Here is a 25812-nt window from a genome sequence, read left to right as displayed (position 1 = left end):
ACAGGAGAACAATGCATTAGTTAGCAAAAATGACAAGCATAGTAATTATAGTGTGCTTAGCTTGCTGGCTCCTCTTCTGTTACCTGTGCTGTCCACCAGTACCATTACTGTACTTTTGGGCGGACTGTAATGTTTATTCGAAAGTGATGTTGCCCACTACCTATAACGAGTGGAACTTACATCATGTGTGAGCATGGCCTGCCTTGGCCTCTGTTCAATTTTAAGGAAGGGGAGTACTTCGTCCCATCCTCTTTCCCCCAATGTTTTGTCAACAAATGCTTGATGGTATCAACCTAGTGTAATTACTCAGATTTTTGTAACATCCTATTCATGTTTTAGGGTGATCCGCTTTCACCTTTGGCACAGATAATGGCATTCTAGTTTCCAATTTCATTTCTGTTCCAACTAAATTGTGCTCAATTTTCATATCAGATAATCAATAATATAGATGCCTCTTATCTTGTCTCCAAGAATTTATACAGAATCATGTACTATGGGGATTGGTTGTGAGCTGTAGAGAAAAACAATAAAAAAAAATCAAACTGGGACTATGGAACATACTTTGATTACGTGGCACCAGCATATGCATGGTCACTTTACACCATCATCAGATAAATATACTCCCTCTAGTGAAACTCCTCTTATCTATAGGATGTCTAAAACTGGCTGTTGCTCCTTTTGGATCACTGCCAAAGAATCACTGTCACTTTATGCTAATATGTCTGCTATATGACAACCTTAGGAGACTATATTTAAAGCCAATCTGTATGAGGTAGAACATTGCGAAATATTAGATGTCCTAGTATTATGCAAACAGACCTATGAATCATCTCTCGTTACTGCTGTAGCCACATTTGTAAACGCATGCTGGTTAGCAAGAAGGAATTTTTTGTTATTTGCACATGAATTTGCAATTTTGTTTTTGTATACTCTTTTTCACTGTTACAGCTATTTAATTATTTTTAATCAAGTATATGCAATATGGAAAAAAACAGGCAATATGCAATGGGTATTTGTTGTATGATTGTATGCTTAGTGGTTTTTGTGATTGTTAATCTGATAATGATATGACTGTATGCCTAACGGTTTCATATAGAATACAAGTTTAACAAATTAAAAACAATAAGCATGCAAACTTTTTTCAGGCTACCTACTTCTGTTACTGCTGTGGATTATCTGCTCTGAAGCAACATAGTCAGTGGGCAGAATAGTATAAAGCATTAGTAAATACATGCAATACTCACTGCCCATGCAACCAGAGCAAAATCTGATTCTCTAGTGATTTGTTGGTAAACGCAAATTGAGGAGATGTTTACATTGGACAGTAGGGTCTTCGTTGTATGCATTTGCTGACACCACTGGCCTGGAAGCAAATACTCAATGGATATAAAATTATTTGCTGTGGTTGGCATCTACGTTTTTGTTTTGGATAATTCCTATTGTCTCACCATCAAACCGATTGAGACTATAATTTGCAAACCAGATTCTCAACTGCTGCCGTCTTCCTGTAGATGAATTTCTCTTAGGTCTCATTCCACTGGTAGGTAATGTGAATAATGAATGCTGAATGGATGGATACACCCAGGGTGTTACTACTATACTCACCTCAGTTGTCGTATTAAGGATGGGTTATCTCTGAAAGCCTACTTTTCTGTTAAATGTGCTGCATTGCAAGGTTTTGAAACTTACAAGATTATCCAAGAAAAACCTAATTACTAAGATGCTTCATCAATCCCACTACCAGCCATGTTTTTTGGGCACCTTTTTGTTTCTTATGTTTAATGTTTGTGTTTGCTGTAGCAGCTTGTTTTTTGGTTACTTTACAGTGGTATAGTTTTAAGTAACTGATGTATTTCATGGCTTTTTGTTTTCTAGAGAGTCTTTTCCAAATGATCTTCAATTCAACATACTCATGAGATTTACTGTAGACCAGACCCAGACACCAAATTTGAAGGTAGGTTTGCATTTCTTAAAGATTTTCTTAGTGTGAATATTTGAATCGTTCTTGCATAAGGATTTTCAAAGAGTGGATTTTCTTTGTGAACTTTACAGACAGTCAACCCAGCGCTGCAGGACCAGCTTCGCTCTTTTTGGAGCACAAAGGTTTTTCGCCTGCCTTATTGCTTTTTAACCCCTTTTAAAAATACTCTGTGATGTTTTACAGTTTCTCTGTGTGTGATTTTACTTGTGCCACTACTAACTCTTTGCAAGAGGCTTACATGCATGTGGATGCTAAGTTGGCCGTTGTCCTTTCACACTTTGGAAGAGTTATTTACAGGTGAATGCCACAAAGAGGAGAAACAAAGCTCTGGGATTCTAACACTAGGCTGTTAATGCAAACTCACCCCTTTCACTTGTCTGAATCCTTTCTGCCTTTGTTTTGGTGCATCTGTCAAAATAATTGTTTATTTTTGGTTGGGGGCTAACATATATCTTTTATTTCTTTAAGATTCTAATATTATGCACATGTTAAGTAACCTTACTTATTGTAAAATGGCCATTCATTAGACCATATCTAATATGTATAGCTGTATTCTTGAGATGCATTCTAAGTGGTACATGTTATTGCATTATCTTTTAACTTCCTCTGGCATGAAATTTCTCACTTCCGGAAATGCACACTACTGCCTTGGGTTCAAAAAGTAATTTAGCCACCAGTGTCTTATAGGGTTGGTCATTCCCAGCAATCTTTGAGGTCATCAGTGCACATATCGTGATAACCATCTTTCCATGGTAATCAAAAGTGTTTAATATAAATTACCTAAACAATGTTCATGGATGTTGTCCTTCTAGATAAGAATCTTGCATTTTTCACTTGTTTGGTGCTTTGTCTTGTGATATTTCCATCGCTCGCCTAGAGGTAGTTGTGGCCTAGTAATTCCAGTCCTACACTTAGAAGGGGCTCATGGTAGACAAGATCACAGGTAGCATAGTATGTCTTTGAATAGTGACAGTGCATCATTTATATTGTGTATGGATTATTAAATTGGCTTAGTCCAACGTTACTCCTGTTCTCAAAATAAACTCTGTTCTCACCAGGTAGTAAATTCTTTTTAATACATTACAAGGATCATAAATTAACTACATTCCAAAACAAATATACACAAACCCCATCACACTACCTACTCAATCCATGAAGCAAATCTTGAATGTATGATTTTCTAAATCATACCATTTGTATTCAGCCACGGTAGCTTTATTTCAGAACAAGTGTGGCAAGAGTACCATGTCGATATCATCTGTTAAAAACAAGGTAATCGGTCAACCGCTGTGAAAGTGCTTCGGAAAAAACATGAACTATAATTATAAAAATGGATAAAAAACGCATGGGCCTTCAACCCTGTGACATCACTCATTTACATGGACCAGGTCTGCAAGCTGTCTCCACATATTTTTTATCAATGTACACAGTCCCTGTTTGGCTGCAGAGAGTCATTCCGCATCCATGGCTTCATATAGATCTATTCATATCCTCAGCAGAGAAACAAATTGTCAACACCCTGTTTTTCAGCCACATTGAGGCTACAGGACAGGCCTTTGTCCCAGAACATAGCTCTCACAAAAAGGCTGTCATCTGGACATATGAACATCCCTTGAATATACATTTATTGTATCCCACTGATGAGATGTCGTCAGCGTAGTGGACGATGCTGCGAAAAACATCAAGACCTAGTCACACAAAACCTCAGCAAAATAAAAAATGGGTGAAAAGACGGTCAATATTTATAGTCCGATGAAGAGGTAAATGAGTACAAATGCCTTAATTCCATCCTAATGTGAATAGGCTTTAGTCCATGTTTGATTGATGTTATTACTGTCCAGAAATCATCATGATAGTTGTACATCAAATAGACATACTTGTAAAATGTAATCGATATAATAATAATAATAATAATGGCCCATCAATCTCTTCACATTGGCCTAAACTCGCATTCTTTTGTTTTTATTTTGAACATAGAGCAGGTTTTTTTTGTTTTTTGTTGCATTAAGAAATGCAGTGTGTAATGCATTGGTCGGTGGTTCCAAATTGTCAGGAACAATATCTGGTTCTGTAAAACAGTCACCCCGTATGGGGTGCAGTGGACATTTTACCCCCAATCTGATTGGAAAAGGCAGTTGGGACGGGTACAGTCCATCATGTGCCTGGTGTAAACTATTATTTCCCAGAGGCGTGACACGAGCGCAGGCATATCTAGAAACTGGGAAGTTCTGGCACGCTACTCCACGATGGTGCAATCTGCGAGTTTCACTCTGGTCTGCTTCTTTGCCATTGGAGCAGTTCCTCTTGTGTGTGATGCTGTTGTTTCCTGGTCTTAGCATTTGTCCTCCCATCTGTCTTTCACAAGGGCTTAGCATATAGGGAAAATCGGCCACTCCAGGGCAGGAAGAAGGTCAAGCTACAAGATGGCCAATGGACAGGTGAAAATCTTGTGGCACAGCCATTTTAGAGTATATCGTACTCTAAATGGCATTAATGTGGTAAAGTGCACAAGACTATAAAAAAGAAAACTGTACAAAAGTACCTGCTGCCACTAGCCCATCCTGGACATATCGGGTAAGTATTCATAAAGTAAACAAAAACAAACGTTTAGAGACACAAATGGTCTCCACCACATTTCACAGAAGGTGGTTTGTGAAGGGAAAAACAGAGAATATTTCTTTGGAGAAAAGAGTTCTCCTGCACTGATGGACATGAGTGATGATCAATACCCCCAAAACAGACAAGCTTGGTAAGTGAAGCAAAAAGACTTCACTTGCCTCTAAAAGTCAGGAAAAGTTCAACACATTATCATAACGTAGGGTGTCATATTGATCTCTCTGGAGGGAAAACAGCAAAAAGAATAATCTTTCATAACACCAGGCATTCTCTGAACAGACTGGTGGCAATCGTTACTTTTTTACATATATTTTTATGCATTATCCCGGGCTGTTTTCACAGCCGCAGTAACGCACTAAAGTGGAACATAAACTAAAAATGTACCCTCTTCATGTTTTAAATCATGGTGAAGCTGGCCTATCCTTTGCTGACTTTCCTACCTTTCCAGGTGGGGGAGGACTCCTTACCTTCAAACACCCTTGCAGGTTTCTTGCAAGACACCTGTGAAGGCTCTCCTTGGTGGGTGTGCTGGCAGGAAGTGAGGAGGGTGCTGTCATGTGCCCAATTCACATTCCTGTAGGGGCTTGGATGTTGCTGGGCAGATTCTGGTTCCAGTATTGGACAGCCATCTCCAAGTTTGAATGTTGCAAAGTATCCTTATTTGAGGGCTGAGGTCTGCCAGACCATTTTATGCATCTAAAGAGACAAGCTGGACCCAAGAACCACTTTGACCCAAGTTGACCACTGGAGCTGAAGAGATTCAAAGAAGACAATATCGACCTAGTGACACAGGAGGATTGCTTCAGAAACCAACATGGGCTTGTCCAATACCACAGCATTGCAATCCTCAACCTTCAAATTGACAGGGAAGTTATCTGCAAGGTGCCTTACCCCCTAGACTGATGGGATCAACCAGTCACTTGTCCTGCTTGAAATGCATCACTAATTTTTTAACATAGGAGCGTGCATCTTTGCATTTCCTCTGCAAGCCCTTAACCAGCTGATCATTTTTGCAAGGACTTGCGGCTGGCCATACGGCTGCAACTCTTTGTGGGCATCCTCCAGGCCCTGCTTGGACTCTGGCAATCCACTGTGCTGCCCTCCACCAGGCGACGAGCCTGTAGGAAGAATGATGTTCAACTACCATGTTGCTGAGGGCCTCCTGACTCGTCCGGTTTCAATGAACGAACTGCATCCATAAAGATCTATGTGAGGTTGTCTCCCTCGTTGTTTTTTGTTTTGCTTCTTCCTTGGCTTTGCCAATGTTTATTTTTTTTATTATCTTTATTTAAAATTTTTATATACAACAATAATAAAAATACTTGTGAGAATTACAAAAGAAACTGAATCTGGGTGTCCCCCTACAGTCTAAGGTATCCAAAGAAACCTAAAAACTGGTGCTGAGTGCCCTCGAACCTGTGACCCATTGACTCTGAACACCGACTACAAGGGTGAGCCTTGTTTTGGGGAATTGGGGGCCTGAGATCTAATCGCTTGAACTGCCCACTCCCCTTTGTGTTCGCATTGGGTGTAAATTTCTGCTTACCCTAGCACTATCCAGCACTGCCCCAGGACATCCCCGGGTGTACTTCTGTGTGTTATCCTTGTGAACCCCATGGGTGGTGGTAGCTCCTCCTTTTGCTGGAACTCATCTTCATACCATTAAGTCCCTATTATGATAAACGTACTAAGGTGGTGGAGCACTTGGTGCCGGGGTCACTGAAGAAAAGAAGTAATAGGGGGGAAGAAGGAGTTATTTTCTAGTACATAGAGCTGTAAAAAACTGAAAGTAAGAGCAACAGAGAGGAGTTGGCGTAAAAATCAGGCTGTGAAGGCAAAATCAGAAGTCTCTAGCGGCTGTATTTTTCACCTGTGGACTCAAAAAAAATTTTCTATTTTTTTTTTTTGCCTTTGCGCATTAAATCCAAATTGTGAACACCTTTTATCTCTAGGAAGCTTGATTTTTGGAACGCACCATTTATGCTTGCCAAAGTCAGCAATTTGCAGATGCTAAGGAATTCAGAACGCAGATGCCAGGGTGCTAGTGAAAGCAGGATGGAGAGAGCAGTCCTCATATCACTAATCCACGCATTTAAGGTCTATGTTGTACCTTTTGGTCGCTTACAGACCACTTTCACTATTGCTCCTCATGGTCACCTACTTACCGCTGTGTCCACTGTGCTGTACCGTTGGTCACCTACTAGACCACATTTGCCAGATGTTGTGCCTCTTTGGTCGCCTATCAGACCACACTACCATTGTGTTGTGCCTTTTGGTCGCTTATCAGACCACATTACCATTGTGTTGTGCCTTTTGGTCGCCTATCAGACCACACTACCATTGTGTTGTGCCTTTTGGTCGCCTATCAGACCACATTTACCATTGTGTTGTGCATTTGGTCGCCTATTCAGACCACATTTACCATTGTGTTGTGCCTTTTGGTCGCCTATCAGACCACACTACCATTGTGTTGTGCCTTTTGGTCGCTTATCAGACCACATTACCATTGTGTTGTGCCTTTTGTTCGCTTATCAGACCACATTACCATTGTGTTGTGCCTTTTGGTCGCCTATCAGACCACATTTACCATTGTGTTGTGCCTCCTGGTCGCCTACTAGACCACATTTACCAGTTGCTGTGCCTTTGGTCGCCTGGTCGCCTACAGACCACGGTGTTTGTTATCATGCCCTGCATAGCTACTCCTCGATCACATTGAATCAATCTATGCTGTGCCTCTGTTCGCTAATAGACCACCCCCGTCACCTTGTGTACCAGTATCACCTTAAACATCATGTATTGGTGCCTATCAACGCTCATCCACCTACTGTATACTTACAGTAGTTATTGGTCTAGTCAGCCCAACCCACACTCTAAACATTACACTTCCACTAGCTTAGGTATGGCACCCACCACCTCCTCCCTGAGGCCTAGTACCATGACACCTGCAAATCCATACTTGGATGATCCAGCACTCTAGATACGCCACTTCGCCTCCAAACCAATACCCAACCAACTCTGTACTATCACCATCAGAAATTTTAGACTGAACTCTAGAACTAGATGGCTCGTTCCACCCTAGCACACTGAAGAGAAATACTAGACTGAACATCCGAACCAGTCCTCCTACCTCCCCGTACTCTCACCACCCTGGCATCTTAAGCAGAAACTCCAGACTAAGGGCCCGCACCATGAAACACTTGCATTTTGCCCATAATCACGTTGCTCCCCCATTGACTTCGATAATCTAGCCCATAATCCACCGTTAACATTTGAAAAAAACCTCAAAAAAGATAAATTCATCAAAGCAGCTCTAGTGAATGCCAGATCTCTTCCTGCCCATGCTCTCGACATTGCTGACTTTATAACCTATGAAAACCTTGATGTCCTCGCAATCACTGAAAAATGGCTTAATGCCGCATCCGGCCCATCTTTGGCCCTCGCAATACCTAATGATTATGCCATTATAAGATTTGACAGAAACACCACTCAAACAAAGAGAGGCGGACTTGCCTTCATATATAGAAATACCTTCGACATCAAAATCATCCAAGATGTGCGAATCCCGTCTGCTGAATCCTTGTCAATTAAGCTACCCCTCTCACCTAACCACACGGCCACCGTGCACCTCATTTATCGACCACCAGGACCCATCTCCTCTTTCACAGAGGACATTGCATCACTTATAACCATAAACACCAAACCTAACTCACAAACCATCCTACTTGGGGAATTTAACCTCGGTTTCAACGATCCTAAAGACACTAACGCCCTTGACTTAGCCAACACATTATCTGATTTGGGTCACAAGCACATCATCCACGTATCCACCCATATCAAAGGTAGAACTCTAGACTGGCTCTCACACATCAATTGCTCTATTGACCTCCTATCTAATGACCCATGCATCTGGTCAGACCATCACAAATTAACCTTTGCTATCAAAGTTAACACTACTCATTTGGCGCCTATCATCGCCCCTTCCATCCGCACGAGAAACAAGAAAGACATTACTCCCGACAAACTCCTACCTTTACTACTCCCCATATTGAATAATATTGATTCAGATAGAGACCCTACAGCTCTAGTGGACACTTACAACCAGGCTATACTTAAAGCTCTGGATTCCATTGCCCCTCTAAAACTGCAGAAACCGAAACCACAGTGTCACCTTAACAAATGGTTCACGCCACAGTTAAGAGAATTACGTAAAGCCAAAAGAACCGCTGAGGCACTCTGGAAAAAACACCCCACTGCTCCTAACAAATCTGAACTAACCCTAGTATCTTCTAGTTACAAAGAAGCCATACTCCTTGCCAAAAAAGACTCCTATAACAAAAGGATTACACAAGCGGAATCCAATACTAAAGAACTTTTCAAAATACTCAAAGAATTAGAATCCCCTATTGCCCCTACTGACAAATGTATTACTGACGCGCTATGGTGTAGCAACATCCAGAAAGCCTTATTAGATAAAATAGCTTGCCTACAATCCAAAATTAACGCACAAAAATCTGTGCTATCTGCGGACCCTAACCACAAACAACTACCTAACATATCTCCAACCTTCCAGACTACTTGTAAACCTTTCAGCTTCTCACCCCTTTCAACTTGGGAAGTAGAAAACATCATCAGGAAACTAAAACCTTCAAACTGCCAAGGTGATGCCTGCCCTGCCCCGATTGTTAAAGCAGCTGCACACGATCTGGCGCCATTCATCACCAATCTCATCAATGCCTCCTTCAAATCTGGAATAGTTCCTGACAATCTTAAAGACGCTTGGGTCATTCCACTCCTCAGAAAACCCACGCTTGACCCAGCCAACCCGTCTAATTACCGACCAATAACGACTGTACCGTTCCTATTAAAAATACTGGATAGAGCAGCCTACCTACAAATACAGGCTTATCTAGAAGCTAATAATCTCGTAGGGCTCAGGCAATCAGGCTTCCGACCGAGACACGGTACGGAAACTGCACTAATTGACCTTACCACCCAGATCCAAACCATGAAAGACCATGGCAAACTTGCACTCCTTTTGTTGCTTGACCTGTCAGCAGCATTTGATTTGGTCAACCATCAAACACTCTGTCAACACCTGAAATCCGCAGCCCAATTTTCAGATGCAGCCACAGCTTGGATCAGCTCCTTCCTGGTGAACAGAACCATGAGGGTCTTCTCTCCCACAGATTCCGCCGAGCCTGCCCCAGTACCTTGTGGTGTCCCGCAAGGCTCATGCGTGTCCCCGACACTTTATAATATATTCACGAAACCCCTCTTCGATATCTTAGACTATCTGGGTGTCACGTATGCCAACTATGCGGGCGACACCCAGATACTCATTCCTATCACGGGTGACTACGAAATAGACAGCACTACCCTCAATGAAATCTACTCCGTTATACAAGCATGGATGGCACACCATGGCTTGTGTCTCAATGACGATAAAACCGAGCTGATCATCTTGGGCACTCATGCCAAACTTAAAAATCTTAATCCTTCATTCAAAGCCTTTACCATAGATGGAAACCTCATCTCAGTCTCAAATAACACTAAAACTCTTGGTATTTACATCGATGCTACCTTATCCCTCTCTAAACAAACTAACGCAGTAGCGTCATCAGCTGCTTACACTTGCAAGCTTATCACTGCCTGCAGACCATTCATCTCCGCACCCAACTGTATCACTCTCGCGAGAGCATTAGTCCTTTCCAAAATAGACTACTACAACGCCCTCTACCTGGGCACTAGCCACAAAAATATTAATAAATTACAAGTAGTCCAAAACAACGCAATCAGAGCTGCCCTTAACATCCCCAAAAAAGCACACATATCTGAGACCAGACGTAACCTACGCTGGCTCCCTGTCAAGCATAGAATATCCCTGAAAACGCTGGCCCACACACATAAAGTTAGGGCAAACCTTGTTCCAGCATACCTCACTAACCATTTCACACCACACTCTGCCTTGAGACCTCTTAGAGCAGCACAAACTAACACCTTGACCATACCGAGATTTAAACTCCACAACTCGGGTGGAGCTAGCTTCCCGGTACAAGCATCCAAACTATGGAACACCATTCCCACGCAAACAGCTAACTTTATTAATGCTAAACGCTGCCGTTATGTTCCAGGGAGATGCCTGCGCTCTGCCTCCACCAATCTACTATCTGTGCCTAAATACAGATGGGTAAAGTGGGGAGGTTGTTCCTTTGCTGTGCAAGTTGATTGGTTGTGGAACTCACATCCAACAGCTCTGAGGGGGATTGAAAGTCATTTGGACTTCCATCATAAAGTAAAGTCGTTCCGATTCCCACCATGAGTTGGATGACTTTGGGGGTGCTGAGAGTGGGTCTCTGTTTCTCTGTCTGCTTGGGTCTTTTTATAGCCGCTTTTGTCAGCGCCATTATTTGTTCTGGTTGAGGTGAAATGTTTGTGCTTAATGCGTGCTGGACCATGCCGTTCTAAAGTAGTGTGTAACCCATAGTGGGTTTCCTAACTGTGTTGTTTATATTCAAATCTCACGGGGTTTGTAGATATCAACCTCTAATGCCCTGCAACAAAATCTCTTTCAACTTCAGGTGTGTTGCGTGTCGTGTATGTGAGAAGAAAATGGAGGACAATTCCCCACCTCTGATGTAAGCATAGAAAAGTAAGCTCTCGCACAATAACTGAGCCACAGGTTTGATCCAATACTGATATGAATATTTTAATCTTATATCTCAACTCCCATAGGAGAGCCCTTGTGATAACACGTGTTTTGGTACGTCCCGTGCCTTTTTGAAATCTGGGCATTTGCTTTTTCAAAAACCTGCATTACATCATTACAAAATCATTTAAACATATCCATGTACATTTTAAGTCCTGAGGGAGTGGTGAAGCGGAGGAAAATTAAGGTCAAATGAAATAACACACCACATAAAAACAAAGAGAAAACACAAAAGAAAAATAATCATTTTTTTAAAATACATTCTGCATCATATGTCTTTTCGAAACTCATTGTACCTTCCTTCAAAAATGTTTCTTTAATTGTAAACTTTCTCCATATTCGCTTAACACTTATTCCACACAATAATCAAAAACGGACTGGTATTCAAAATCCTATTGTTTAAATGATTATGATCATCCCTTGATTTATTACTATCACCCGAGATCCTTATTTCCCAATGTCTGGTTGCAACTGGGCGTAAATGGACATTGGTATCTTACCATACTTGTCTGTATTTCTTTATTCAAGTCTTTGACAGCAAAAAATCCCTGTGTTTGATCCCACCTGCAACACATTATTTATCCGCTTTTAAAATGGCCTGGTGTAGCATACATTTGATATCTCCACAGTCCCCCTACACCGTTTTGAAAAATTGTCTACCTCATTCTGTATGGCAATTCAGTAAAGTTCGCACCACACTACTTTTCCCAATAATGTTTAATGTTCAAATAGCCCCGTCCTACTCGTTATGTGCATTTTATCATGTTTTCCTATCACTGTTCATGTGCTGCTCAGCTTTAGTTTAGTTTATTATTTATACAGCGCCGCCTGGCCCTGGGGCATCCAGGCGCTTGACATGGTTACAAAGTAGTCAAAGTATTACAGGCATGGTAAGCGTAGGTAAGCCTTACATGTAGTATAGACATTCTAATACAGTTGCTGATATGCTTTGTAGCACAGTTACTGATAATATACATAATATACAGATATACAGATTATAAAGTATTTACAAGGTTTGAAATTGTGCAGATTATACAGTATGTGCATTTGTGTGGTAATACGTTGGTGTTTTATGCTTCTTTGGCCAGTAGCCAAGTTTTGGCGCTGTCTGAATCGGTGAAAGGATGGTTTGGATCTGAGATCGGTAGGTAGTGAATTCCAAAGTTTAGCGGCAAGCACAGGCAAGCTTGTGCCGTCAGCTGTTTGGAGCTTAAATGTGGTGCTATTTAAGCAATGTGTTTGGGCTGATCTAGTTGGGCGAGATGGGATGTGGTGTGTGAAGTTGCCCGAGCGGTATCTGGGTGCTTGGTTGGATAAGCATTTGTGTGTGAGAGAGAGTGTTTTATATTCGATTCTCTGAGGTATATATAGCCATTGACAGTCGCGTCTGGCGTCAGAGATGTGCTCGTGTTTGGGTATGTTCATAGCTGCTCTTAGTGCTTTATTTTGGATAACTTGAAGTTTGTTGATGTTCTTTTGGCTGGTACCCAGGTAGAGAGCATTGCAATAGTCGACTTCGGAGAGTAGTAGTGCTCTGGCTAGGGTGGTGCAGTTGGAGGTCGAGAGGTAAGGTCTGCTGGCATTGATGAGCTTACATGTGTAAGCGGTGGCGGATGAGATAGCATTGATTTGTCTCGTCAGTGTAGGGGAGGAGTCAAGGTAAATACCAAGAGTTTTGACGCTATTGGAGACAGAAATGTTGTTGCCGTCAATGGTGAATGTCTGATAAAGTTTGTCGAGTTTGAATCTGGATTGGGAGCCTTGGAGAAGAAGCTTGGTCTTGTCGTCATTGAGGCAGAGGCCGTGTTTGACCTTCCATTCTTGGATAATGGAATAAATGTTGTTGAGTACTGTGTTGTCGGTGGAGTAATCACCTGTTAGTTGGATGAGTATTTGAGTGTCATCTGCGTAGTTCGTGTAGATGACACCCAAGTGGTCCAGTATGTCGAAGAGGGGTTTTGTAAACACATTGTATAGTGTGGGGGGAAAACACAGGAGCCCTGCGGGATGCCACATGTAACGGGGCTGGTTCGGCAGAGGCTGTGGGAGCAAAGACCCTCATGGATCTGTTGTTCAGGAAGGACTGAATCCAGGCATTGGCCTTGTCAGATAATGTGGCTGCTGAGGCTAGATGTTTGCAGAGAATGTCATGATTTACCAAGTCAAAGGCGGCCGACAAGTTGAGAAGGAGAAGAAGGGCTAGTTTGCCGTTGTCTTCGAGGTTGTCCATTTGTGTCTTGTGTAGGCAGAAACCTGTGCAGTTCCCTTTGGGAACACTGCAAAAGATTTAGGACTACAGGTGTTAGCAGTAAACCCACTTGGTAGCAGTCTGTACCACCCAGATTTACCTGGTAGCTGTGGCTGAGCAGTCAGACTTCCCTCAAGAAGAGTTAGGCAGTATGCAAAGTATACACAATAGGCACTCAGACCCAGTAATACAGGCAAACACTGACCAGAGCTTTGGTATCAAAGTATATAATTATTTATTTAAAAACACACTGTTTGAAACACTCCAGCACTCTTATTGTAAAATACTCTAAACACAGTTACTATTATAATATATACAACCCTTATTCCTTATCAGATAAGTCTTAGTTAACACCACTTATTTCCATACAGAGGTGAGCGCTTAACTATAGATGGCACTCCAATAAGTTTATGAAAAAGGGGGGGGGAAAGACAGAATATGGAAAGGTACACCACTCTAAGATTTAGGAACACTATTAGCAAGGCAGAAGAGCAAAAGTCACTTGTGAACCAAAGTCCATAGGCTGGGCCCACTCTTAGAGAGAGCCGAGCACAAATGCGCCCAAGATCACACAGTTACGCTAGGCTTAGAAAGTCTTGCAGAGAGTTCGAAAAGAGTTTAGAGAGGCTCAGAAAAGTTTAGCCAGGGTGTCCCAGGCTAACCCAGGTTCGAAAGCCGGGGGCTAAATCTACCCCGTACAGTCGGTGGCAAGGGAAGCCAGACGGGACACGGTACCTTAAGTGGGAAGGATCCTCCAGCGGTGGCAGTTGTTCCTGGCAGCGGGTGCAAGTCTCGCCGTCGTCCAGGGGAAGAGAAGATCTCTACTTGGAGGAAAGATGAAGGTCGTTGCACTGCCAGGGAAGAAACCAGCCGCAGAGTTTTCCGGTTAAAGGTATTACCCTTTATTTCGCGGTCGTGGTAAAACGTGGTATTCCGGTTGCCGGGGTGCTGGGCACAGGCAAGGTGGCCACGAGATGAGTCGGGAAGGCGAAAAGACGGTGAAACTGGTTATCCCCACCAGTCAAAGGAAGAAGACTCTCCGGCGGGAGATCTTCTCTGTCGTTGGGAAAAGTGGTGAGACGGTCCAGCAGGGCTCCACCGGTGGTGTCGTCGTGGCAGGTCGGATTCTTAGGTCCTGTGGCGACTTCTGAAGTTCCAGGCCACAAAGCCCTGCTTTTATGCAGAAAACCCCCATTCACTCAGCCTAGCTGTCACTCAAACATGCTAAGTGGTGAGCCGGCCGGCTCACCACTTGGGCCAATCAGGACGGAGTGCGACTTGAGTTGCCTAGTCAACTCAGTCAAGGGTGCCTAAATCGCCCTCCACCCCTCCTAAGTACCCCAGACAGAGTGGCACCACTTTGGAGGGCTTCTGTGGAGAAGCCCGCCAAAAAGTGGAACAAAGGGCTCGACTTGGGTTGGAGTCACAGAAGAGAACACAAACGCCATTTTAGAACCGAGTTTTGGCAAAAAATACCAACCGGAGAATTAATAATAAATAAATAAACCGGCGGTATGTTCGAGGCTATCGTAATTAAATAAATAAAGATAGTAGCCTCGAACAATGGGAAATCTTTAGAGAAATATTCGCGGTTGAATATCAAAAGTAGTATCCACTGCCACCAGCCAAAACTCGATCGGGGGACGGAGACGTGCCCCCTTCACTAACAGACCCCGGGGCAATCGAATTGCCCCAGCCAGTACGTCCACAATATGATGGTTTGTACTGGTTCTGTTCAGAATTCAAGACTAGTAAAGTCAATGGTGACTTTACATGCCCTGGGAGACAGTAGTCAGTCCCAGGGTATGGAGTCTATACTGGGGGGTCACTATGACACCCCTGTGTTACTGCACTAAGGGTGCTGTGTAACACACATCACAAAAACACATGAAGCCCTATGGAGTAAAAGACCCCATAGCCCATTAAACACATCTAGAGTCAAAGAAACGCACTCAAATCATGCCCAAGAGTGAGGGTAAAAGAGTCTCACTCTTGGCAGGAGAAAAAATAAACCCCAAAAATCCAGCAAAGCTGCTGGGGGACTCACTAGGTTAGGAAATTCAGCCTAAACAGAGAATTCTCCCTAACATCTTGAGATCGATCAAGGTTGTCTCTGTGCTGTGTTTGGGGCGGAAGCCCGATTGTCTTAACCCTAGTAAGTTATTTTTTTCTAGGTGGTTCTGGATCTGCAGGTAGGCAGCTCTGTCAAGGATTTTTAGGAGGAAGTGCACAGTAGTAATAGGTCTGTAATTCGTGGGACACTGGGGTCTAGAGTGGGTTTCTTGAGTAGAGGTAAAACCCAGGAATCCTCTAGGTTGTCAGGTGCTATGCTGAATTTCATGGATGTTTTTATTAGAGATGTGATAAAAGGGGCAAGATGTTTGGCCGCGTCTTTGATAACTGGAGATGGGCAGATGTCACCTTGGCATTTGGGGTGTTTCAGAGAGTTGATTAGGTCTTCAACCTCTTTGGTAGTGATGTTGGAGAATTCGAATAGGTGGTTGTCGTCCATTTGTGAGGTGTGGGTGGGAGAGATGGGATTGTCTGCAAAGGTGAGACTTTCTTTCTTTGACTCAATTTTGGCGTGTAACATAGCAATTTTGCCAAGGAGTGCTTCTTGTATGTTGGTACACCAAGAGATGTCTTTGGTACATGTGTCTGGGATGGCAGATGGGGACTCGAGGTCTCTCAGAATGTTAAAGAGCTCTTTGGTGTTGGCTTTGGCATTGCAGATTATCTCATTGTACATGTTTTTTTTTTGTTTGGATGATTGCTGACTTGTAGATATTGGAGGCTAGGGAGTAGGATGTTTTGTTATAGGCCAAAGCTTACTGTTTCCACGCTGATTCAGCTTGTCTTTTGTTTTTACAGAGAGTTTTTAGTTCAGGAGTGAACCAGGAGTTGACATGCTCACGTGGTTTGGCTTTCCATAGTTTGAGTGGTGCTACGGTATTTATGGCCTTGAGAATGGTTCTGTTAGAGGTCTACTAATTCAGTGGGGCTGGTAATGGTGGGTGTGAAGTCGATGATGGGTTGGAGTAAAGGGATGAGTTTCTCGTTTGTGATATTTTTGCTGTTGCTTGTGAGTGTGGGTGGTGCGTTGGGAAGGGTCGCAGGTGTTTTGTCTTTGTTGATGGTGAAAGTGATGAGGTATTAGTCAGTCCAGGCACATGGTGTGTTGGAGAGGATGGTGGTGTTGCAGTTGAGGTCTGCTATCCAGTCGAGGATGCGGCCTTTGTTGTGTGTGGGTTGAGAGATGTGGTGGGTGAGTCCTAATTCTGAGATAGTATTAGCGACTGTGCTTGCTTTGTCATCTTTCTCGTCATTGTACCCCAGGTTGAAGTCACCAAGAATAATTAACTGTGAGTTGGGTTTTGTGTTGTTGGAGAGCAGGAGAGCTATGTCGTCGTCGAATGAGGATATGGGGCCCGGCAGTCTATAGTTAAGATGGGTGGTGCTTGTGGTAGTTGTGGATAGTTTGATGGTAAGTAGTTCAGCAGATGGGAGTGATTGGTGTTGTGTGTGTCTAATGTTAAGGGAGCTTCTAGCAATAATAGCTACACCGCCACCTTTGGCTGTTTGTGTTTGCGCGGTAGATGGTGTAGTCATTTGGGATGGCTAGCGCTAGGGTGGGGCCTGATGCTGCGTGGAGCCAGGTCTCAGTGATAGCTTTGAAGTATAAATTTGTCGAGAGAGATGATGTCAGCTATGTCTAGGGCATGGGCGATTAATGATCTAGCGTTGATAAGTGTGCCTTTGATTGTTTTGGCGGTTACTTGGTGTGGTTTTCTGTTGAGTGTGTGGGGGGAGGAGGCATTGGAGCGTGGAGTGAGCTGGTGTGGAGATGCTGTTGTATGTGTGATATGAGTGGCTGGTTTGGGTTTAGTTTTACTTTTGCTTGGGCCTGTGTTAGGAGTCGAGGTGGTGTGTGTCCTGGATCTGAGGCGGTCGTGTCTCATTGTGCCTATGCTGGGATAGGATTTCCTGATGGTATTGTTCTTTGGGGTAGGAATGCAAGGGATAGTGGCACGCATTGCTTTTTGGATACTGCAAGTGTCTGCCGTGGGGTGAGACTCAGTGAGGGCGGGCTGGAGTGGGTATATATTGGGGAAGAATGGGGTGGGAGAGCTGTTAATGTGAGGAAAGGTATATGAAGGTGGGAGGTGTAGTCTTGTGGCTAGTCTCATGTTGCGGACATGGGTGGTGATGGGCTGGGTCAGTGATGTGACTGAACTGGCTATACACGGGGCTAGGATAGTAAAGGCACGACGGCATGTAGAGCCAAGTCTTGAGTTTCTGATGCTTGTAGTGCAAGGGCGATTTGGTGTAGGTTTTGTTGCAAAGTGACGCATCCAGAGTGCTGGGTCGTTGAAGTATGGGTTAGGGGCAGCCATGGTAGATGGAGCTGATGGATAATGTGGGCGGGAGTGGAGCATGTCCGTAGTGGGCCAGGAGAGTGACAGTGCACTGGTGGTGGTTGATGACACGATCGGGAGCAGAAAAGACAGTAATGCACAGGATCTGAAGAATAGCGAGAGGCTGTGGGTGGGTTGCAGCTTGAGAGACCAAGGCGGTGGGCAGGAGATGTCTGGGGTTGGCAACATTTTACACTTAATCACTGTGGGCCAAATGCAATATCAATGGTATAAAGCTCAAACTCAAAGCAGTGTCAGCAGCTGAATTCCAGTGACAGGCGCATAGGCAAAATACACAATCAAGAAGCTAAATGCCATTCAGGATCAGAGGGCAAAAATACACAGTGAAAATGCTAAATGCAAATGGGGCTCAGAAGGCAATATATCAGCGTTACAGATATATACCTACTGTGTCAGCGCATCATTCCATTATATCCGCTTTCATCAAAATCCAATTTTAGTATCCCTGCGCGTCAGTTTATTGCTCCCGCGCAACACGCCAATCCGTGTCACTCATTGTCATTAAACTGCCGCCTATATACAAACGCATTATAACCACACATACTGCCTTTTGTCAAGTTTTTGCACGTCAGTTTCCTGATCACGTGCAAGAGGCTAACTCATGTTCCTCATTGTGCATTCGGATTGCCCTGGTTTAGACGTGCCGTTCACTTTCTTTTAAAATGCCTGATCTCCATCCGCGCATCTTAACCCAACACTCACTTTCCTCTGCTAGGGATAACGTCAAAATACTAGTGTTGTGTCCCTGCGCGTCGGCTCTCTGATTGTAATTTAGACGGCGACTCCCAAGTCTAATGTGTACTTTGGTTGCCATGGTTCTCTTGTAAGTCCCTCTTTCCTTTCGATTACCCAACATGAACGCTCACCGTCTTTTGCGATAACACTCACCTTGTTGCAAGTAGCTTATGGGCTTATTCCCATACTCCTATCTTCAAAATGTCAATTACACTCATCCAACCATTGATTTCGAATCTGATCAAAATACTAAACTTCATTTACTTCATGTATGTCAATTATAATACGTATTCTATCTTTCATGCTGCAAACGTAATGTCCATGGTTAGTTGACTTTCATTTCAAATATAGGTAAGTGCCTCAATGGTTTGATTCCGCTTCAAATCTGTATCTATTGAAGCAATTTGGTCATGCCACGCCATGCACGTATTGCATTTGGCACATCACCCGTGACTTTAATCAAATGAGGTTTGACTAAAACATCACGCATTTATGTTTGTAGTTAGTGATAATTCGGCTAACGATTTTTATCACGATTTCTTGGGTATTTAGGCTCATTTGAGCTTCAGCATACCCGAGAATCTCTTGCCTTTACATGGGATCCCCCATGGTTAGGCGGTCCCGTACATTTCCTGTTATCCTCTTTTGATAACACATAGTAATAACATGTTTAATATATTTTTAAGGACCAAACCCAGTGATTTGTACCATGCATATTCTTACTGTGGCATTATCCTCAAGTCCTCCTCACATTCATAGTTATCAGTAGTTCCAATTGATGTGCAAGTTGCAGTGTGGCATCTTGACTCCCAGTTGTTGACGGATGTTCTCGTATTCATATTCTCATCTCCCTTATCATACTCCCTATGTAGATAGGTTTACATGCACAAATTATGGCAAACACTACATATTTGGACATGCAGTTAATATTTTCCTTGATTTTAATTCTGATATTATGCTATCATTTGCATATTTACATAGTGTGCAGGTACCACACTTCCTGAAACCTAAAACATCAGATCTCAGCCAGGTTTCAATGGGTTTAAAGGTGCCAATTCTTATTCAGGATTTTCTTTATTTCATAATTATTTGAGAAAAATGTTTTATGAAGCTCACTTTCGAGGGGATTGGGTCCTCCGACGTATTCCATATCTATGACAGTAATCCCCACAGCTGTCTGCTTCGGAAAATCTTTCTGCGTCCTGCGTCGATACGCCACCCTCGAGACCTCCTCCGACGGCCGACATCACTGGATGTTATAAGTAAGACACATGACGCCCATAGCCTCAGTTCCGTTTGTTCCGCGAACGTGTTCGCTTTGGAGATCTCAGCGCGCCTCGACTCTTTGGAGTTTCTGTTCTTTATCGGTTCTTCGAACCTGTTCGTTTATGAAGTTATCCTTCCTGATGTCTACCTTGTCTTCCACCCCGCGTCCGGGCTTTAAAAAATGCAGGGACTGTGTGTCCAAGATGTCAGTGACGGACTCGCACGACGCCTGCCTCTGGTGCCTCGAGGAGGCCCATGACACGGATGATTGTGTCGACTGCCAGTCGCTTACGTCCAAAGCCTTGTGGGAGCGCAAGAAGAAACTGTCGGTAGGTAAGGTGTCCAAGCCACGTAAGTCTAGGTCTGCGGGGCTTTCGACGAACGATTTGAGGGGTGACTCTCTGCATCGTCATCGGAAGTCCATTGGGTCTCGGTCCCGGAGTAGGTCCCGCCACTCCTCTGCCTCTTCGAGACACTCCCGGAAGCGCCATTATCTGTCGCCTTCCCCGTCCTCATCCGAGGACTCCGCCCGTCGGCAGGTTGCTTATCCCCCCAAGCATGCGACGCCGGAGGAATGGGCTTCCTTCGGTAAGAAAATGCTAGCGATTCTCGAATCGCAGCGCACTGGTCCGTCCGTGCCTCCGAGTGGGGTTGGTCGTGATTGGTCAAGAGACCCTGCTCGTACGCCTTCGGGCTCGGGTGATCAGCACGATTCGCGGGAAAGGTCCCGCTCGGACAAGGGGAATCGTTCTCGTCATGCCCGTTCCAGGTCCTGGTCCACGACGCGCTCGAGACCGTGTGCACCTGTGATGTCTTTGAGGAAGACGTCGATGCCTGTGGCGCCGAGGTCGTCGAAGGACTCGTTCGAGGCTCCGCCTCCGAGGAAGTCATCGACGCCATCGGCGCCCAGGCTGTCGAGGGACACGCTTGGGGCTCCGCCCTCGAGGCCTGTGTCAACGCCGTCGATGCTGTCGGCGCCGCGTTCGGCGTCAACGCCGATTCATTCGCCGCCCTCGACGCCTTTCGAGGCTGTTTCGACGGGGGTACCCCGGTGCATGGTGGAACCCCCTAGAAAGGCTCTGGCCAAGGTAAAGCATGGCTTTGTTCCCCATTCTCTGCCCACTTTCCGCCATCTTGAGTGAGTACATTTCGGAGGTGGATGAGGGCTCCGATGATGGCATGGTTCCTGATATGGTGCCAGATGAGATTCTCTCAGGCCATAGCCAGATTGAGGACCTGCGTCATTCCCTGCACGACGCCAGTGGTCTGGACACCTCTCCGGAGGTGGAGTTTTTGTAGGCCTGAGCCTGGCACTCATGCCGACTCCTCGTACCGTCGCCTTATGTCTAGGGTCACCGAGTACTTGGGGTGGTCTGCTCCCCCAGGGGATTTTCTTCAGGATGACCTTACGGATATCCTCGACCAAGGTCCACCAACTGACCCGTTACTGCCGTTCCATATGGCTCTACAGAGGAGGGTGGCGGCGGCTTCGACTGCTCCATAGAGTCTCCCGGCAGTGGGCAAGTCTTTGCCGCGAAAATACCGCCCAGCCAGTAGCGACCCCTGCTACTTGACTAAGCACCCCACTCCGGAGAGTTTGGTGGTGCAGGCGGCTACGGCCCCAGCAAAGCAGGCGTTGTATCCTACCATCCCTCCTGATAGGGACGACAAGCGTTTTGATGGTTGGGCGAAGAAAGTGTTTTCTTCAGGGGGTATGGCGCTTCAGGCGGCCAACTCCGTATGTGCCTTGTCACATTTCACGCACACTCTGTGGAACTGTGTTTCCTTGGCGGCTGAACATATTCCCGAAGGGGACGAACGGGATGGTTTTCTTGCTAATGACCAGGATGGCAAAGATGCCATGTGTGAGGCCGTTCAGTCAGGTTTGGACATGGAAGATTGCGTCAGCCGGTCCATGGCAGCGAGCACCGTAATACGCAGGTTTGCATGGTTGCGGAAGTCGGGGTTTGCTCCTCATGTGCAGGCCTGGCTCCTCAACATGCCCTTTGACGGTGAACATCTTTTTGGCAGTAAGGCTGACGAGAGCCTTGAGAGGTTGCAGACCTCCAAAGCTACAGTGAAGTTGTTGGGCGCTGCAGTTCGCCAACCTCCGCCTTTTCGTCCTAGGGGACAGCAATGGAGGGGAGGTTCCTTTCGTTATTACTCATCCTTTGGTAAAGCGAGAGGAGCTGCCAGTCAAAGGGGCCACCGTAGGAGTGCCAGAGGTAGAAAACAAGGTACTCGAGGTGCCAAGGCCGCTCGGGCAGTTGCCTCTTTGCCCTCGGGCAACGCCGCAGCTGCTTCAGCTAAGTCATGAGGCCATGTCCCATGGTTCGCCGGTTGGGGGAAGGCTGGCGCAGCATCTTGTAGAGTGGCGTGCTATTACTTCAGATGTGTGGGTTCTGGAGATCATACAAGCCACCAGGGAATCTCTCTTTGAAGAGTCTGGATCCTCTCCTTGCGCAGGAAATTCATTCCCTGCTGGAGAAAGGCGCCATAGAACTGGTGCCTGTAGCGGAGAGGAACAAGGGATGGTATTCCCCTTATTTTTTGATTTCCAAGAAAGACTGGGAATTGAGACCCATCATGGACTTGCGCGGTTTGAACAAACTCCTCAGGAAGGACAAGTTCAAGATGGTTACTCTCAAGTCCTCCAGGCCCTTCAACTTCAGGACTGGTTGGTGTCTCTCGACCTCAAGGACGCTTATTTTCATGAGCCGATCCATCCGAAGCACAAGAAGTACCTGAGGTTCGCGGTTGGCTACTCGCACTTTCAGTTTCGGGTCCTGCCGTTCGGATTTACCTCCGCCCCGAGGGTCTTCACCAAGCTCATGGTAGTGGTGGCAGCGCATCTCAGGAAAGGGGGAATTCAAGTCTACTCTACCTGGAGGATTGGTTGAACAGGGCGCGCTCTCCCGAGCAAGTACTGGATCATCTGTCCGTCACCTGCCACTCCCTCCACAAGCTGGGCTTCTCCCTCAACTTAAAGAAGTCCCATTTGATGCCAACTCAGAGGCTCCAGTACATCGGAGTAGTGCTCGACACGTCCCTGGGGCAGTGTTTTCCTCCCCAGGTGAGGGCTCATCACATTCAGCAGATGGTGCACAAGTTTCAGCTTGCCCAGAGTCTCCCAGCGTTCGAGTTTTTGAGATTGCTCGGCCTCATGGCGTCCTGCATTCTTCTGGTGCCAGAGGCCAGGTTGCGGATGAGATCAGATCATTGCAATGGGCACTCAAGCTACAGTGGTCTCAGTCCTCCGGCAGGATGTCGGACCCTGTTCAGGTGCCGTCTTTGGTCACCCAGGACCTTCTGTGGTGGGCCGTCAAAGGCAATCTGATGAAGGGGGCTCCTTTTTGGCAACCCTGGCCGGAGGTGACGATCGTGACGGACGCATCCCTCACAGGATGGGGAGCTCATGCCAACGAGTTGACAGTCAGCGGTCGTTGGTCTCCGTCGGAGTCCAGACTCCATATCAATCTGTTGGAGCTGAGGGCCGTCAGGCTTGCCCTGAAGGCTTTTCTGCCGACTGTGCGAGGAAAGACAGACAACACAGTGGCCATACACTACCTCAACAAAAGGGGGGGGGGGTCACTTCCTCTGTGCAGGGAGGCGATGCAGCTCTGGTTCTGGGCAATCCAGCAGGAAGTTTTGATCTCAGCAGTTCATCTGGCCGGAGAAGAAAACGAGACGGCAGACACTCTGAGCAGGCAGACCGCGATCTCTCACGGGGTCCCCCTTTGGGGACCCCTCGAGTGGATCTCTTCGCTTCCAGTGTCAACCGGAAGTGCGAAAGGTTCTGCTCCGTTCGTGGTGGAGTGTTCATTCCCACTGCTGTATGCGTTTCCTCCAGTCCCTGTCATCCCGCAAGTGCTGCGGAGGTTACGAAGGTTCGGTTCCCGGATGATCCTCATTGCTCCAGCGTTGGCCCGGAGGACGTGGTACCCGGACCTTCTCGACATGTCCATCTGCCCTCCACGTCATCTTCCCTACCGAGACGATCTGCTCTCACGGGAGGAGGGTCAGGTTCTCCATCCAGAGGTCAGATCCCTCAACCTTCACGCTTGGTTTCTGAAAGGTTGAGGTATAAGGATTGGGACCTCCCTGAAGACGTGATGGAGATGTTGCTTTCGGCCAGAAGGCTACAACCAAGTCCCTGTACCGTTGCCGTTGTTCTGCGACTGGTGCAGGGTTAAGAGTGTGGATCCTTTTTGCATGTGACATTCCTGTGGTTCTGTCTTTTCTCCATCATGGGGTCGGGCATGGATTCACATTCTCATGAATATTCCCCGTCAGGCTGGGAATCCTCGGTAAAGAAAAAATCAGTATCAGTTTCGTTTCTGATCTGTCTTTCTTAGTAGTAACCAATCACTGATCTCTGGGTCATACTTCCCCCAGCCAATGACTGCCCTCTCCCTAAACCCCGCCCCTGACAGCCATCCTCAGATTTTTACCGCACGCTCAAGTGTTGGGAGTCCTCGTGTTTAGATCTCGAGTTTTTTACTGCGTTTTCACGCTTTTTCAGGAGAATTTCTCATTTTTTCGGTTTGATCGAGCCTCAAGCTCCACCGTTTCTACTTCCGATAACGGGGACCCGTTTCGGAATTCTTCTACGCCCCTCAAGGGTGAAGTTTTCGTCGAGTTTGCACTTCTTGGAGGATTCCAGAAGATCTGCGGCCTACCTCAACGGACATGGCCCAGGACAAGGGGAGCTTGACGCCCGGATCCGAGCTGTTCAGGAACTGCCCTGGATGCGGATTATATAACGTTTTCAAGGAGGACGAGCATTCGCAATGTCTCTACTGCCTCCATGGGGACAAGACGCACGTGGAGAAGGACTGTGCGTTCTGCAAGAACCTTTTGGAACGGACCAAACAAGATCGTCGTTCCCGCCTCGCCACCTGGCTGGAGAAGGGCACAGCAAGTGAGAAGGCGAAGTAGAAGTCTGAGCGGGCTTCTAAGTCCTTTGAGGGCGCCCCAGCGACGGGGGCCCAAAAGAAGGCCAAGCACCGCGAGTCTGCGGGCTCCGGGAGCGCCGAAAGGTCGGGCTCTTCGGTTGCCAAGCAGGGCGCTACTTCCCCGGCACATTCGACCACGAGCCAGCGCTCTGGTTTGGGGAAGAGGAAGTCCGAGAACCTGGGTAGGCCGCTGGAGCGGGACCCGGTCGATCTTGAAGGGGGAGCGAGGCGCTGACCCTCCCCCCAAGGCGGAAGCCCAGGACGCACCTAAGGTGGTGAGGGCTTTGATCCACCCGGCTAAGGCCTCTACCGAAGTGGTCGCTGCGACCCTGGCGGAGCCGGCTGAGACTAAGCCAATGGAAACGGCCTCTTGGCCCAGAGTATCCTTGCCGCCGCGGAGGGAATCCTCTTTCCAGCCCATCGCTAAGACCCCCGTGAAGCCCCCGGCTGAAAAAGAGGGGGGGGGGGCGGTGGCCATTACAGACTCGGAATCAGCCTCTGAGGAGGAACTGGTGGAGACCGAGAAGGGCCTCAACGAAAGGTCCATAGGCCTCAACGAGAGGTTCATAAACCTCAACGAGAGGTTCGAGAAGGTTCGATCCCAGGGGACGGTCCCTGCTGACGTGATCGAAGATAGCGACGACGAACAGGGCCCAGTGGAGCGGCCATCCCGTCCGTCGCAGCCATTGCCCGAGCCCCAGGATAGCTAGGCGGCCATTTTGTTGGCAATCCAATCCTTATGTACCGGGATAAAGACGAGATTACCACGCGCCCCGACGGAGGAGCCAGAACCAGCCCCGTCGGGAAGCCCTCCGAACAAGCGGAGGAGAGTCCACCCCGCTCCGCCCTTCTTGCCTGCGAGACCGATG

At 46.3% G+C, this 25812-nt stretch overlaps 1 protein-coding gene across 36 annotated transcripts in view; it reads left to right on the top strand.

The window, feature by feature from the left end:
- The window catches only part of CLASP2 (cytoplasmic linker associated protein 2), a 2478243-nt gene that overhangs the window by 1868899 nt on the left and 583532 nt on the right, over positions 1–25812 (top strand). For 19 of the 36 annotated variants that reach the window (XM_069613152.1, XM_069613157.1, XM_069613154.1 and 16 more), the window contains 2 exons: positions 1876–1954; positions 2053–2103. In XM_069613152.1, the coding sequence (XP_069469253.1) occupies positions 1876–1954; positions 2053–2103 (130 nt within the window). The remainder of the gene's footprint in view (positions 1–1875; positions 1955–2052; positions 2104–25812) is intronic. The other 17 variants (XM_069613169.1, XM_069613166.1, XM_069613160.1 and 14 more) reach the window with 1 other exon arrangement.

Source organism: Ambystoma mexicanum, chromosome 5p, assembly GCF_040938575.1.
Source record: "Ambystoma mexicanum isolate Mex_15411 chromosome 5p, UKY_AmexF1_1, whole genome shotgun sequence".
NCBI classification, from domain to species: domain Eukaryota; kingdom Metazoa; phylum Chordata; class Amphibia; order Caudata; family Ambystomatidae; genus Ambystoma; species Ambystoma mexicanum.
This window is presented reverse-complemented; position numbering and strand designations above follow the sequence as displayed.